General features: G+C 43.0%; 1 protein-coding gene across 7 annotated transcripts in view; it reads left to right on the top strand.

Moving 5' to 3' along the window:
- The window catches only part of PPP2R2B (protein phosphatase 2 regulatory subunit Bbeta), a 437,083-nt gene that overhangs the window by 306,066 nt on the left and 116,913 nt on the right, over positions 1–14,104 (top strand). For all 7 annotated transcript variants that reach the window (XM_077326994.1, XM_077326995.1, XM_077326992.1 and 4 more), the window contains 2 exons: positions 4,396–4,561; positions 11,145–11,257. In XM_077326994.1, the coding sequence (XP_077183109.1) occupies positions 4,396–4,561; positions 11,145–11,257 (279 nt within the window). The remainder of the gene's footprint in view (positions 1–4,395; positions 4,562–11,144; positions 11,258–14,104) is intronic.

Raw genomic sequence — 14,104 nt, 5'->3', positions numbered from 1 at the left:
AACCTGTCACATTCATCTATCGCCTGAAAATAATCTATGATGAAGGGAATTGCAAACCCCTCCCCATACCCTAACCAGGTCAGGCATTTCCCATTAAGCCACAGCATCGGGTAGTAAAACGTGTACAGAAATAATGGTGCACATTGGAAACAGATGTGCCTAAACCCAACAATTACCTCAGCACAACATTCACCTCAAAAAAATAAATTTCAGATTCTGATCAGTTTAATTCCATGTTCAATTAACTAATCCAATGTACCTAATTCTATTGTATTTATTCAATATCCCCTAATTAATTCAAAAGATATTGACAATAATAACCCTCTGAAATTAAAACAGCCCCACCCTCCCTCACCTAATCTAATTAACAAACTAAAAAGGAACACCAATGAACTTAATTACGCCCCCAATCAATAAACAAACCCAAAAGGAATATCAATGAACTTAATCACTGCCTCAATAAATTCAAGAGACAGTCTCCCCCCCCCCACAAGAGAAAATGAGCTAACACCAGGATCATTGGACTAGGCAACCCTGAGATGCCATAACTGTAAATCGGAGCCATCCCTCCAGAAAGAAATAAAGTTCATTCAAAACAAAATGACTAACCAAGCAGAAAGCCAGGGAACAATAAAGTACCCCAGGAAAAAATAGAAAGAGGAAAAAAATGGAAACAGCTGAAAACCCATAGAGAAATCAGGTGGTAGAAATCAGAACTAAACATCCGACATGGATGGCCCATAAACATCGGGTAAAACCAAGGGAGAGTTAACAATTGGGGGCAGGGGGGGCAAAGAAGGTCAGGGAACCCAATAATTAGTGGAAAAGGCAGAGAGAGTGGTGGGAGGAGGTTGGACAAAAAATGGGATTTGAGATATGGTCATGCTTGAACCCCTTCTAATCCCCGCCCTGTCTCTTGGATCACTAGGATGGAAGCAAAGGTGAATAACCCAACTCGGACTCTGATGCTGTGCAATGCCAGGTTGATTAACAAAGCAAAGCGTATACTCTGCAAGCCTGCTTTGCAGTGCAGAAGGTAGACCTGGCAGGCATGGCCCAGGGAGGGTGAAACAGTTGCCCTCCTGGGTTCACAGTCCTCCATCAGTTGCAGATGGCAGAGTGGGGAGGAGGTGTGGCAGGCCTAAGCTGTAAGGATTTCTCCTTCAGAGCACTCCCCATGTTGTCAATCCCAGGAATTGAATGTGTTGGCCTTGGGTGGGGCACAACTGAAACATGGCCAGCTGGCTGGTATATCATATGTCCAATGCACCTCCAAATGTCCTGCCAGCTCTACTGGAGGCAGCAGCAGCCTGGTCATTATAGTTCCCCAAACTACTAATCCTGGGAGCATTTAACATCCATGCTGAACTACTGCCTTCTGAAAATGGGCTAGACCTGATGTCACTCATGGCAATACTATGACTCTTGCAGTTTGTCTCCAGCCCTACCCATCAGACCAGCCACACCTTGAACCTAATTTTCAGCAAAGGTCCAGATGTGGATCTGGTTGTGGCAAATGCCGTGCCATGGTCAAACGACTATGAAGTCTCGGCTAAGACTGCCACCCCCTCCTCAGTTGGGTGCTGATTCTAGCTTGCCCACAGAGACTTATGTATCCTAATGGATTCCTGAATGCTTTGTGGGACCTAGTGCCTCCCTGCACTTCTCTGAATGGATTGGTCAGCAACTGGCATGACCAAATGCTGATCGCCATTGGCAAAATATCTCTCCGATGTCCTCTTTGCCCCCATTCTAAGCGCCCCCCCCCCCTGGTATAAATGAGGAGCTCTACAAGAAAAAACAGGAGCTGAGATGACTAGAGTGAGTTTGGAGGAAGACTCCATGATGGAGCATCAATAACATCTTATAGAAAGCATGCAAAAGTCCATGAGATGGCGGTGAAGTCAGTAAAACACAACTTTTACTTGTCTTTGATTGCATCTGTGCACTCACAACCAGCACAGTTATTTATAATAGTTTGAGCTCTCACAGTCTTGGATGAAGAGCACCGAAACATTAATCAATCAAATATTGTAAGGCATCTGCAAGCTATTTCGCAGACAAAATCTCAACACTCTGCCCTGACCTCCCTCCAGCCTTAGACACAGAAAGCAAACTAGTAGCCCCTTGGCAGTCTCTGGAGAGAACACTAACTTCAGATGATTCACACTGACTGAATTGGAGAGAATGCTAGTTACATTGTGGCCAGCTACATGGTCATTAGACCCCTGCCTATTGTGACTACTAAAAACAACTGATTTAAAAATATCCCTCCCCCTCCGGGCAATAATTAACCTCTCCCTCTCAATGGGAGAATTCCCGGAAGGGCTAAAAGAGGCAGTGGTATGCCCATTGCTGAACAAAACATCTCTGGACCTGTGAGAGCCAGATAACCTACCGACCAGTCTCACACTTAGTGTTTCTGGGGAATATGATAGAAAGAACTCTCACAGAACAATTATCAGCATTCCTGGAAGAAGCCTCAGTTCTAGACTCATCCCCGTCAGGCTTCCAACCTGGCCATGTGGTAGAAACATCGCTAGTCACTCCAATGGATTACCTCCGCCACTAGCCGGACCAAGGTGGGTCAGAGCTGCTCATGATATTAGACCTCAGAGCAGCACTTGACACGGTCTACCACGAGCTTTTAGGTCACTGTCTCACTGACACCAGAATACGGGGGACAGCCCTCAAATGGCTAATCTCCTATCTCTGGGGTGGTGGACAGAGGTAGCAATAAGAGAGATTATCAGGTCACCACTAGCTCACATGTGGAGTCCCAGAGAGAGCGGTCCTCTCTCCAGTCCTGTTTAACATCTTCATGCGTCCTCTTAGCTGGTGCCAAAGTTTGGGCTGGAAGTCTGGGCAGATGTCACCCAGCTCTTCCTCCTGATGGATGATCACCCTGAGTCTCCCCCAGGAGCCTTAGCCAGATGTCTGGAAGCAGTGATGAGGTGGCTCAAGCAGAGTCATCTGAAGCTCAACCCTTCAAAGACGGACTGGGCAGGAAGGGTCTAAGCGAGGAAGTGCATCTGCCCAACCTGGACAGGGTTTGGATATCAATGGCTCACTCCCCCAGGATCCTGGACATGATCCTCGATGCTGCCCTGTCTTTGGTCACAAGAGTAGCATGGCTGGCTTTTTACCATCAACACCAAGCCAAACTACTAGCACCCTTCTTGGCCCCATATCACCTAGGCACAGTGATCCATACAATGGTCACCTCTTGACTAGTCTTCTGCAACTTGCTCTATGCAGGTCTACCCTTAGCTTTGATCTGAAACTGCAACTGGTCCAGAATGCCACAGCCAGGGTTCTCTGGAGGTCCCACATCCGGCCTGCTCCCCAACAACTGCACTGGCTCCTAATTGAATTCATGATCAGGCTTAAGATTTTGGCAATCACTTTTAAGGCTATACACGGTCTAGGCCCTGTGTTGCTCTACACTCTACTACCTCCAACTGGCTAGTGATCCCTGGCCCCAAATAAGCACGTTGGACCTCAACAAGAGCCAGAATGTTCTTTGTCCTGCCTCCCACATGATGGAATGAAGTGATCAGGGCTCTGCTTGATCTTCCACAGTTCCATGGGTCCTGCAAAATGGAGCTCTTCTGCCAGGTCTTTGGTTGACACCGACTATACCAACAGCATCTGCCGGGCCCCCAGAAACCCCTCCCTGTGAACTGGATCCCACCGGCAAACCTATGGGATCATAGTTAACAAGTTAATGTTATACGAAATGTTATAGGAATTTATATCTTCAGTTATAGAAGGCATTGTTATTGTTGTTTTCGTGATGTTACAAAGTGCACTGTACTATGCCAGTGTTCTGTGTAAACCACCCTGAGCCACAAGGAAGGGTGGCATAAGAATGTAACATATAAATAAACACCTTCCAGGACAAAGGCAGCCTCGAGTCATGTGGTAGATTTTCCATCCATGCATGGGTTGTTTATTTCCCTTATGCTAAACATGGGTAAGTCTGCAGGCAAAACCTGTTCACCTTTTATTAGTCTATAATAAAATAGAGAGAGCTAATTTGATGTGTGAGGCAAGCTAAAATGTGTCCCTTGATTCAAGGCATTATCTAGTCCTGCCATTTTGCTTTGGGAATAAACAATAGGGAGGCCTTCATTCATTCCTGAAACAAAATGAAACAAAGGTGCTATTTCTGCATCCTATCAATAGCATGCAGAGAAACTGACACACGAGGAGGATTCATTGTGCAGGAGAGATGTCTTGTGTCTGCTTTGATATCTAAACTGTTATGTGTCACCATAATCAGACACTTCCCCTTCTTTTTAACAATCTTCTGAGAACAAAAGAATCAATTGAAAATTTGCTTGCTCTTGCTCTTTTAAGAATCCCTTTATTGTTTCTTTCCTTCTCCCACAGAGCAAAAATCAGCCCCATCGCAGGGGAGAATATAATGTTTACAGCACATTCCAGAGCCATGAACCTGAGTTCGATTACCTGAAGAGCTTAGAGATAGAAGAGAAGATCAATAAAATACGATGGCTCCCGCAGCAAAATGCAGCCTACTTTCTTCTCTCCACAAATGGTATGTTGTGATGATAACAGGTAATTCTTTGATTTCTGGCAAAATATCCTGGAATGCTATGATGGTTGGAAGTAATTTTACAGTTGTAATCCCTTTTCAGGACAGGTAAGTGTGTTACTGTATCTTGTATACAAATGAAGACAAAGCACATATGTGTAGTAGGACCATCAGTTGCACAGATAAGTTGTGCAAAATGCCAGCGACAGAAGCTGAAATAATTTTTAAAATGTCAATAGCCCCTTGATACTGCATTTCATGTATGACTGGTTATGTCAGAGAAGAATTTAAGATAATAAGAAACATGGGGCTGCCCTACAAAATGGCAGCCCATTTTGAGTCCTCCTTTTCCTTTACAAAATGTGGTAAAATTTGATCCATGGTCACACAATTTGTTGATCCACATTTTTACATGTGGTTTATGGTTGAGGCCAGTTTGGATGAACAAATATACCAACCATAAAGGGCTTCCCCCATCAAAACTCAACAGCTCACTGCCTATCCTAACCAAGAAAAACAAATTGGGGATATCAATTGTTTGGCAGATTCATTGTGAATTTATTTTAATTGTTTTAATTTTTAAAATTTCTATTGTATTTTTTAACACTGTTGTAAACTGCCCAGAGGCTGGTGTTCCAATAGAGGTGGCCTAGAAATTTAAAAATAAATAAATAAATACTATTTATGGAGAAAAAAAACAAAACAGCATGATGGGGTGGGGAGGTTACCTTAAAGGATGAATGCTTGAAGCAGGCCTGTTATACTGTAGCAAATAGTTCTGCCTTTAGAGGTAGAGTTGCTTAGGAGAAATGGAACCTGAAGGCAGTTCTCACATTTCTTCAAGTTCCAATGAGCTCTTGCTGTTACAGCACTCTCTTGCCTTAAAGCTTCCCTCGACTTTTAATTTACCAAAAATAAAAGATTCAGGGGACAGCCCTTTAATAGCTATGCTCTTTCTCCTGAAACCAGACACAGAAGGGGTCTCTTGACGGTCCTAGAAGGGTTTCCCAAATGGGTGGGAGTTAATTTTTTATATGTATTTTAAATTTGTTAAATATGTATCAGGATTCTTCTGTTCCTGGAACTCCTGTTGGAAGATTAGCACCCCTTCGCTAAAGTTCTGCATACAGGGGCCATCGAACATTTGAAGCAGCAAATTAATGCTAGACAGCATTCTGATGATTCAGCTGTGCAGGCCATGGAGAGCTCCATTGTACTCAGATGCCATGTGTGGTTAAGATCAATGGCTTTTCTTATGGAGAAGTACTTAATGTTAAGTACCTTTCAAAGTTTCCACTCTCTTGTCTTCCAAGATGGACCAGATCCTTTCCCTGATACAGAATAAGCAGACAATTAAGTCCATAAGAGACTCATATTAACCCGCATCTGAATTTATGCCGAGGTTCTTTGTGAGAGAGTCCTAGCATTTGTATAAAAGGGACTACCACTTTTCCTGTCCTTCAGGGGTCTCAGTATCCTACCCCACAAGAAGATTAGCATAGGCATAAGGGTTCCAATTGACCTAGGTCAGATCAGCAACCACCCTCTTCCAAACAGGCAACTTCAGCCCTCAAGTCGTCCTTCTGACAAGGATTGTTACCAGGAATTATTAAATTGGGGTGCAAGCTAGCTTCATTTTCTACAGCCTGGGAGGCTATTACCTTCAAGAAGTGAAAATTAGTTACAGATTAGAATTTAAATGTATTCCTCTTTGCTCTTTACCTGCAAGGGGGTCCAGCCAAGCAGCTATGGGTCTTGTCCAGGTTTTGGCCTCCTTAATTGGCAAGGGCACCATAGAGGAGGTTATGGTGTCTCTTGCATATTCCTAGTTGATAAGAAAGATGGAGAAGCTAGACCCATTTTAGACCTCAAAAATTAAACATTTTTCTTCATGTTTCAAAGTTCCATATGGTATCCATTTATTCAGTTTTACAGTTATTAAAATGTAATTGTTAGTTCATTGTTATCGATTTGAAGGATGCCTATTTTTATGTTTCAATCCACCCTCAGCATCACAGGTTTTTAGGCTTCTCAAGTGGGGAAAGATGTTTTCAATATATTGCCCTATTCTTTGGTCTGGCTATTGCACCCAGAGTATTCTCTTAAATGTTTAGCCTCAGTTATTGCTTACCTCCATATTGTCAGGAATCAGGCTGAGCCCAGCCTGTGGAGTCCCAGGTAAAAGCGCATTCGAAATCCAACAGTTGGTTGCAAATTTCAAAAGTAGCTTTATTAGGCTAAGTCCACAGTACGCTAAAGCATGCCAAGATCTCCCTAAGCAAAGATCTTGATAATAACAAAGTACAAGGAGAACAGGTGGGGTAGTTATAGGGCCCGCCAAATAAGGGAGGGGGCCAAAGGTATTTCGGCGGGAGAGCAGAAAGGGTGACGGGAGAGTGGGTTCCCAAGCCGCCAGATGGCCCGGAATCTTATCAAGCAGTTAGCGCTTTGTTGAGACTTTGAGTTGTCTCCGCAAGGACACTTACAGTAAGATTGATACATTCGCATAGAGCCTCTCCCGCTGGGAAAGGAAGGGAGTAAGGATCCCAGAGGACAGGTTTATTGCTTTATGGCCTTGGCCAGGGCTGGCCGGGAAGAACAGAGAAGTGTGAAGAATGCAGGGATGGAAGGAGCCCTGGATGGCATGAATCAGGGTTCATGACACATATATGGGGTTACCACATATTTCCTTACTTAAATGATAGATTATTGATGGTGGATTCCAAGGTTCATTTGTTGAATCATTGCACTCTTGTACTGAAGCTCTGTCAGGCACTAGAACTCCTAGTAAGGTAAAGGTAAAGGTGCAAGCACTGGGTCATGTCTGACCCTTGGGGTGATGCCCTCTAGCATTTTCATGGCAGACTCAATTCTTCTCTGCCACGGTGTCGAGAGCTGGAAGTCGCGGCTAGGAATGGTACTTCACTGGAGAGTTAGCATCTCAGAATGGAATCTTTCAGGATCCTTTTGGTTCCACTACTCCTGGGTTCAGAATAGTTTCCTCACTATTCTGTAACCCCTCCTCCTCACAGATGCCGAGTGCCCTGTTTAAGTACCCTTACTTTCCCTGCTCCCACCTCCCGAGCCTTCAAGAACTTCCCCTCCAGTTCTTCCGGGTTCCACATCACACAACAGACGCTCTGCCCTCACATTGACCCAGGCTCTGCCGAACTGCCTGGTCTCTTCATTTCTTGCTCTGTCACCATCTCTCTCCTTTTCTTCCGGGCACGAACCCTAGGCTTTGGACTTCTCCCGCCTCAATACCTCAGCTCCTTCCAAAGGGAGGGGGTCTTCACAGGTAACTCAAGGTGTTCCCGACAAAGGTGTTAACAGAAGAATAGGCTTCACTGGGGGCATGGGTTCTACTAGGGCGCTGTGGAGGTTTGGGGTGTGTTTTTCACCCAGTCCTTGATGCCTCTCCTCCAATGAGGTGCATCATAGCTTGTGGTCCCCAACCTTTTTCAGGCTGGGGACCGGCGGCAGGGAAGCCGATTGCCCGGCCGTGCATGCCGTGCATGCGTGGCCGCGAACACGCAATGCGCAATATGCAATGCGCATGCACAGCCGGCCCGCACATGCACCATGTGTTCCTGAAATACGCATGTGTGGCACTTTCGCGCATGCACGTTTCAGCCAAGCATTGCGCATGCACGCCTGCGTGGGCCACACATGCGCATTGCGTGTGTGCAGCCCTGCTTCCCTCTCCCCCCCTCCACAGTAAGAAGCTTGCCGGGCCGCAAGCTTGCGGCCTGGGAAGTTTCTTACTGCGGGGGGGCAGGAAGCCGTGGCCCAGTGCCAGCGTCTTCGCGGCCCGGCACTGGGCCTCAGCCCGGTGGTTGGGTACCACCGCCTTAGAAGACTCAGAGTAGTAGTGTTCTGAGCCAGGGCATCACCTACCTAGGCAGCAGGACAATCCAAACTGGAAGGTCAGGCTCTGGTCTCCAGCTAGGTGGCTACAAAATTTGAGTAACAATTGCCCTACCTAGGCGGACAGAAGCGTGACCCAACCACTCTGGATGACTTCAGCCCCGCTGCAGGAGAAAAGCCATCGACTGAATTGCTCACATTCTTTTCTTAGTAGAAAACCAACCTGTTGTAGTATTACAACAACTGAGGAGGGAGCTATTTGATTATTGCAATATATGGAATTCACATATTCAGTCCAAATTCAATTTGGATACTAATATGCTGCTACTATTACGTCATGTTAAAAATCTATAATGCAGTGCTTGCTAATCTAGTTTAAAAACATGCTGAGGGATGATGGTAGGAATAGCATATCTCTATTCTGGATGGTGGGTGGGGAACAGACATCATCCTAATTTGTTTCTGTTTTCTGCTGTGCTAAGCATATGCTTTATGTTATGTTCAGATAAATATCAGGAGAATCCACTGATGTTACTAGGATGAATGAGGCCTTAAGATGGATGTGACTTAATTACTACGGGGGGGGGGGGGAGGCCTAATTATCTTTCATAGTCAACTTACTTTGTGTTACAGAATTTACCCTATTGATCACTGTAATATAATTCGAAGACTTATTAAACTCATTTAGGAGGAAGTCATTGAAATGCAATGAAGATTAATTATGTAGTCTAATGTTCTGTTAATTAAGTTTTTAGATAGTTTTTTTATTAACGGGAATATTATCCTTTTATTCATGATGGTGTTTTCTTATGCTAGAAAAAAACCATGAAATGATACTGATTTCCCCCTCACACACACATACACACAATGCATCTGCCAAAATGCTCTTACGTTATTCCCCAAAACAGTATAATATGTGGAAGGACACTTACATCAAAATGAGAAAATGCAAACAAGATTAACAAAAGTTGACTGGAATCCATGCATAAAGTGGGGAAATGAAGATGAATAAGATTGTCTTTAATGGTTGGTGAGAGCAATGACAAACTGCTGATAGAATACCCTCCAGGAAGGAGAAAAGAAAACACCATTATTCAGAATAAAAGCCACATGTTCCTAGGGCTCTTTTACCTAAAGGACTTCATGGCAAACGATAAATGGGATGACAGCAAAATGATGAAGCCAATGGAAATATCCACCTGCCAGGCAAGCTGGCAGTTGTGGAATTTAGAGTGGCTTTACTGTCAATGATGAAATGTCAGCTTTTATTCCTGTCACTGTGAGGAGGGAGTTGAAACTGACTTTTGAGTAAATTATGGACATGATTGGTCTTTCTGGGTTGTCCTTTTTCACCCCTTGTTCTTGCAATGTAATCTGTTGCCATCAAACTTTAGCTAAAGCAGTTTGGTCACCTGTAACTCTGAATGTCTCTTATGGGGTATTGTGTAAGCTGGTTTTCTTATTTTAACTAATCCTTTGTTCTGGATCAGATTAAAATTCATTGAGCTTGACATATACAGTATATGATTTGCTGCGTTTTAGAGTCCTGATTACAATTGATGGATTTTTGTGGAGAGATGGTGGATAACTATTTAAAAATTGGTTAAAGTATTTTACAATACACTTTGCTAAACTAAAGCATCATGCATGTTGGTTTTTCTTTTTGTCAGATGGCAGGTATAATTGGCATGTGGTTCTTTTTACTTTTACATACTTTTAAACATTTACAAACTTTTATAATGCAGCTATTTTTGTGACTGATTTAAGTTCAGATGTCTCTAAGAATGTGATCAAGAGAGATATATACACTGGTCATCCTTACTTGATGAGGATGTAAACAGATGGAAAAACTTTCAACACCGCTAAATAAACCTAAAAAGCCATTATAATATGTAACTGGATATATCTGAAATATATAAAGATAATTCCTCAGTGTGGAGGAGTGGAAAACAGATTTGTAAAGGGCAAAATGGAAACAAAAGAAGTGACATTAAATTGTATAAGAAAAATAAAGTTCTCATGTTAAGACTTCCAATGACTCTGAGGAGTTTGCAGTATTATAATAAACTAGGAGTAAAGCCCTTTGTATTTTAAAATACAATGGGTGCTAGCATGGATGCTGGTGGGGCGGGGGGGCTTGGAGGGCTCCTAGCGGGCCTCCCCGCGGTGTCATCCCCGCGGCCCTCTGCCCTCAACCCCCATCCCCCCCAAGGTGCCGGGCTGGGCTCTGGCCGCGTTGAAGCCTTCCTGCCAACCCTCTCCCTCAGCAAGGTCCCTGGGTCACCGGCAGGAAAGGAGCAGGGACGCCGCATCGGAGACACGGCATCCCAGTTCCTTTCCCGGCAGCGAAGCCCCTTCCCCCGGCCCACTTACCTCTGAGTAGAGGACGGGCCAAGTGGCCAATGGGGAGCCGCATGCACTTGGCCCCAGAGTGACACTTGGATGGGCCGATCGGGAGTCCCTTTCTCCTCCCACTTTGCCCTTACTGTTTTATTTATACCGCTCCACAGGAGCAGTTTACAGATAAACTGAATGCTTCAGGTCTCAAGTCTGCAGTGGGACTTTAATATGTATTTGAAGGAGTTCAGGCAGCAGATCAGCTTATGTATTACTACTGAGATCTGCCTAAGGGAGGAAATTTTGGGGAGACTAGTAAAAGAAAGTTCCTAGCTCCAATAACAATACATTTGTCTCAGTAGCCTTTTCCTTTCTCTTCCAGATAAAACTGTAAAACTATGGAAAGTTAGTGAACGAGATAAACGACCAGAAGGCTATAATCTCAAAGATGAAGATGGACGACTCCGAGACCCCTCCACAATTACAACACTGCGGGTAGGGCAGATATGATTTTCTTGGGGGGTTCTTTTCTTTTTTTTCAAGCTTCCCCAGTTTGGTGTAGTGTTTAATAGTGGCAGCCTCTAATCTTGAGAGCTGGGTTTGATTCCCCACTCATCCACATGCAGCCAGCTGGTCTGGTAACCTTGGGCCAGTCACAGTTCTCTCAGCGCTCTCTCAGTTTCACCTATAGGGTATCTGTTGTAGGGAGAGGAGGGGTAGGCGATTGTAAGCCACTTTGAGATGTCTTTCAATTCACAGTTCAAACAAAACAGAGGGTTCTTCTCTGGGGTGGGATTTGCAAGCCTAGTTAATGCCTTTACAGAGACTTTTTTTCCAGAGTTATTGATTATACTATGGCTATTTGTTGTGTTGTTCAAAATGCAGCCACAGTTTACTGAACAATACCAAGTGTATTGTATTTTGTTTAGTTGCAAATAGAATATCTGTTGTTTTATTGAACTGATCTGGAAGGATCACTTTGGTTAAAGGATAGTATTGGGACATGTACCATTTGCAGTTTTTCTGCAAATGGAAGGGGATGGTCAGTCTCTACTGATAATCCTGTCCCACTGCAGACCTCTGACCCCCACCCCCCTCTATTCTTAGGAGTGTTTTGGATTTCAGAAGAAGAGAGGGAGGAAGGATGTAATGTTCTACTGACAGAAATTTCTTATGTTAGTAGAAATCCTCCCACAGTGGTTTTGATTCTTCATGCTCACTCAAAAGTTGGGTTCTAATCACCACTGGCAGAAGCATCTTGGAACTTGAAAGTGCAATTTGGGGTTAAAATAATACATTTTTCTAACAACTATTGCGATAGATGTTTCCTGTTTTTGCCTTGTCACTTCCTATTATACACATTAGCCATCAGTCCAGAATATATTTAATATGTTTGCACAGGATTAATTATGAATATTTTTATTTGCAGCGTAATGATTAATCTGGCTTACTTTTATAGTTTGTTTTCATTGCCTACCAGTCCAGCAAGGGCATTTAATAACACCAGACAGCTAATTAATTCTCACTGAGAAACAAATGGCTTCCATTGCATTGTTCCTGCTTGCTAGTAGGCACATTATTCCAAGAAAACATTTGTCCATTACTATGCATTTGCATTCTGTCATGATACATATGTCTTTTAAGACATATTCACACATTTTCACACTGTCATTCAAGGAGTCTGTTAAATAATTTCTCAGATATTTCTGAGAATTTCTGGACCAAAAAGTTGTTGCACGTATATAGTAGACCTGGGTCTATTATCTTTGTATCTTTGGTTATTATCCTTGTATTTTTCCTTTAAAAGCAATATCCAAAGGCTTTTGTCAAAGATTGTTTTCTTGTGGGTCTTGGTGCACTAGAGAAATCTGGGTTTAGTGTATTAAATGTGGTTGTTTTTCATTTTAACATTTTTTTGTTAATTAAGTTAAATGAATATAGAAATGTGTTACTTTATGACAGTATTGCACAGATTGGAATTCTGATCTCTTTCACTAATTTGCATATGCAAATTGTATGCCAATCTTAGCAGTTCAAGACCACCATGAGGTCTTGTGGATGTATTCAGAGACAGTATTACCAATTGCTCACAGAAAAAGTGTCCTGTCTCTTTAACCAAGGTCAATGGAGTATAACTTACCAGGTTATGTTCTTTACCTCCATTTCATGAAAAGCTTCAGGTGCACATTACCACATATAAGCCTTTAGTTAGGTAAGCTATTGGGGGGGGGGTTGCTCTGAGGAAACTACCTTCTGGACTGAAGAGTATCCAGTTCCCTGCTCTAGCCTCTCCTATAGGTTCCTTAAAATCTCAAAAGCTGACAAATAAAAAGGCGGGATACAAGCTTTAAATAAACTACTGGTAGTGTATAAGCTGTGTGCTTTCTAAAGTGCTCTTATCTGGAAACCTGTTAGTAGACCCAGGCTGTAGTTATTTTGGATATAAATAGAGATCATGTTATTTTAGACAAATGACTTGACAGACAAGGCACAGATGCAGATGAACAACAAAAGGTTATTTTACAAATAATAAACTAATTATGATGTGTGGATGACTTAAATATACAAAGTGAAACTAGCTCTCAAATAAAGTAAATAAACCTGGAAGGGAGAGTTGATTCCCATTTCTCTGCACAGGATACCTCAGAAAGTTTATACAAAACACCTTTTTACAGAACCTACATATACCAGTTAGGAACAATAACCCCTTAACAGGATATTTATTTGTCACACTAAAATAAGTTTTCTTCCCTAAGCCAATCACCAAACCCTAACTAAAAAGCTTGGCTAAGCTGATGCGCCTTTCCAGAGCCCCAAAACCCCCATCCAAAATAAATAAACAGAAGTCTGATTTTGGAGATATGCATCCATCCAGTCTTCCTCTGGAGAAATGCTATGAAAAAAGAGGGTGAATGGATAGAGAAAAAAGTAATTTTTAGCAGTCACCACTGCTAAGATAACACCCACCCCCTTCTAAATGAAAGTGTGGAGGATCATCAATGTGAAATGCAATGATAATGCACTTATTAGTTATTAAGTGCTGACAAGAAAAATAAATGCTGCACTAAGGATATTGGCTGATAGTCTGCTTCAGAAGCCACAAACACAAAAGGACAGTTTCCCCCTCCAAAAATCTCAAGAATCCAGCCTGGCCTGGAGGAAATTCATCTACCATCCCACAGCAGTGATCAGCAATTCTGTGGGTATGCAAGGAAGGGCCACAAGAGACAAACACTGACATATTTCTTCCTGCCCACCCACTCAGAATCTGCCTAAGTTCATAAAATCAGCATTTCTGTCAGATGACTATCTAGCCTCTGGTTAAAAACTTCCAAAAAAGGG

The sequence above is a fragment of the Paroedura picta genome, chromosome 3 (assembly GCF_049243985.1).
Source record: "Paroedura picta isolate Pp20150507F chromosome 3, Ppicta_v3.0, whole genome shotgun sequence".
In the NCBI taxonomy this organism is placed as follows: Eukaryota; Metazoa; Chordata; class Lepidosauria; order Squamata; family Gekkonidae; genus Paroedura; species Paroedura picta.
The sequence above is the reverse complement of the archived record's forward strand: the minus strand, read 5'-3'. Positions and strand labels throughout refer to the sequence as shown.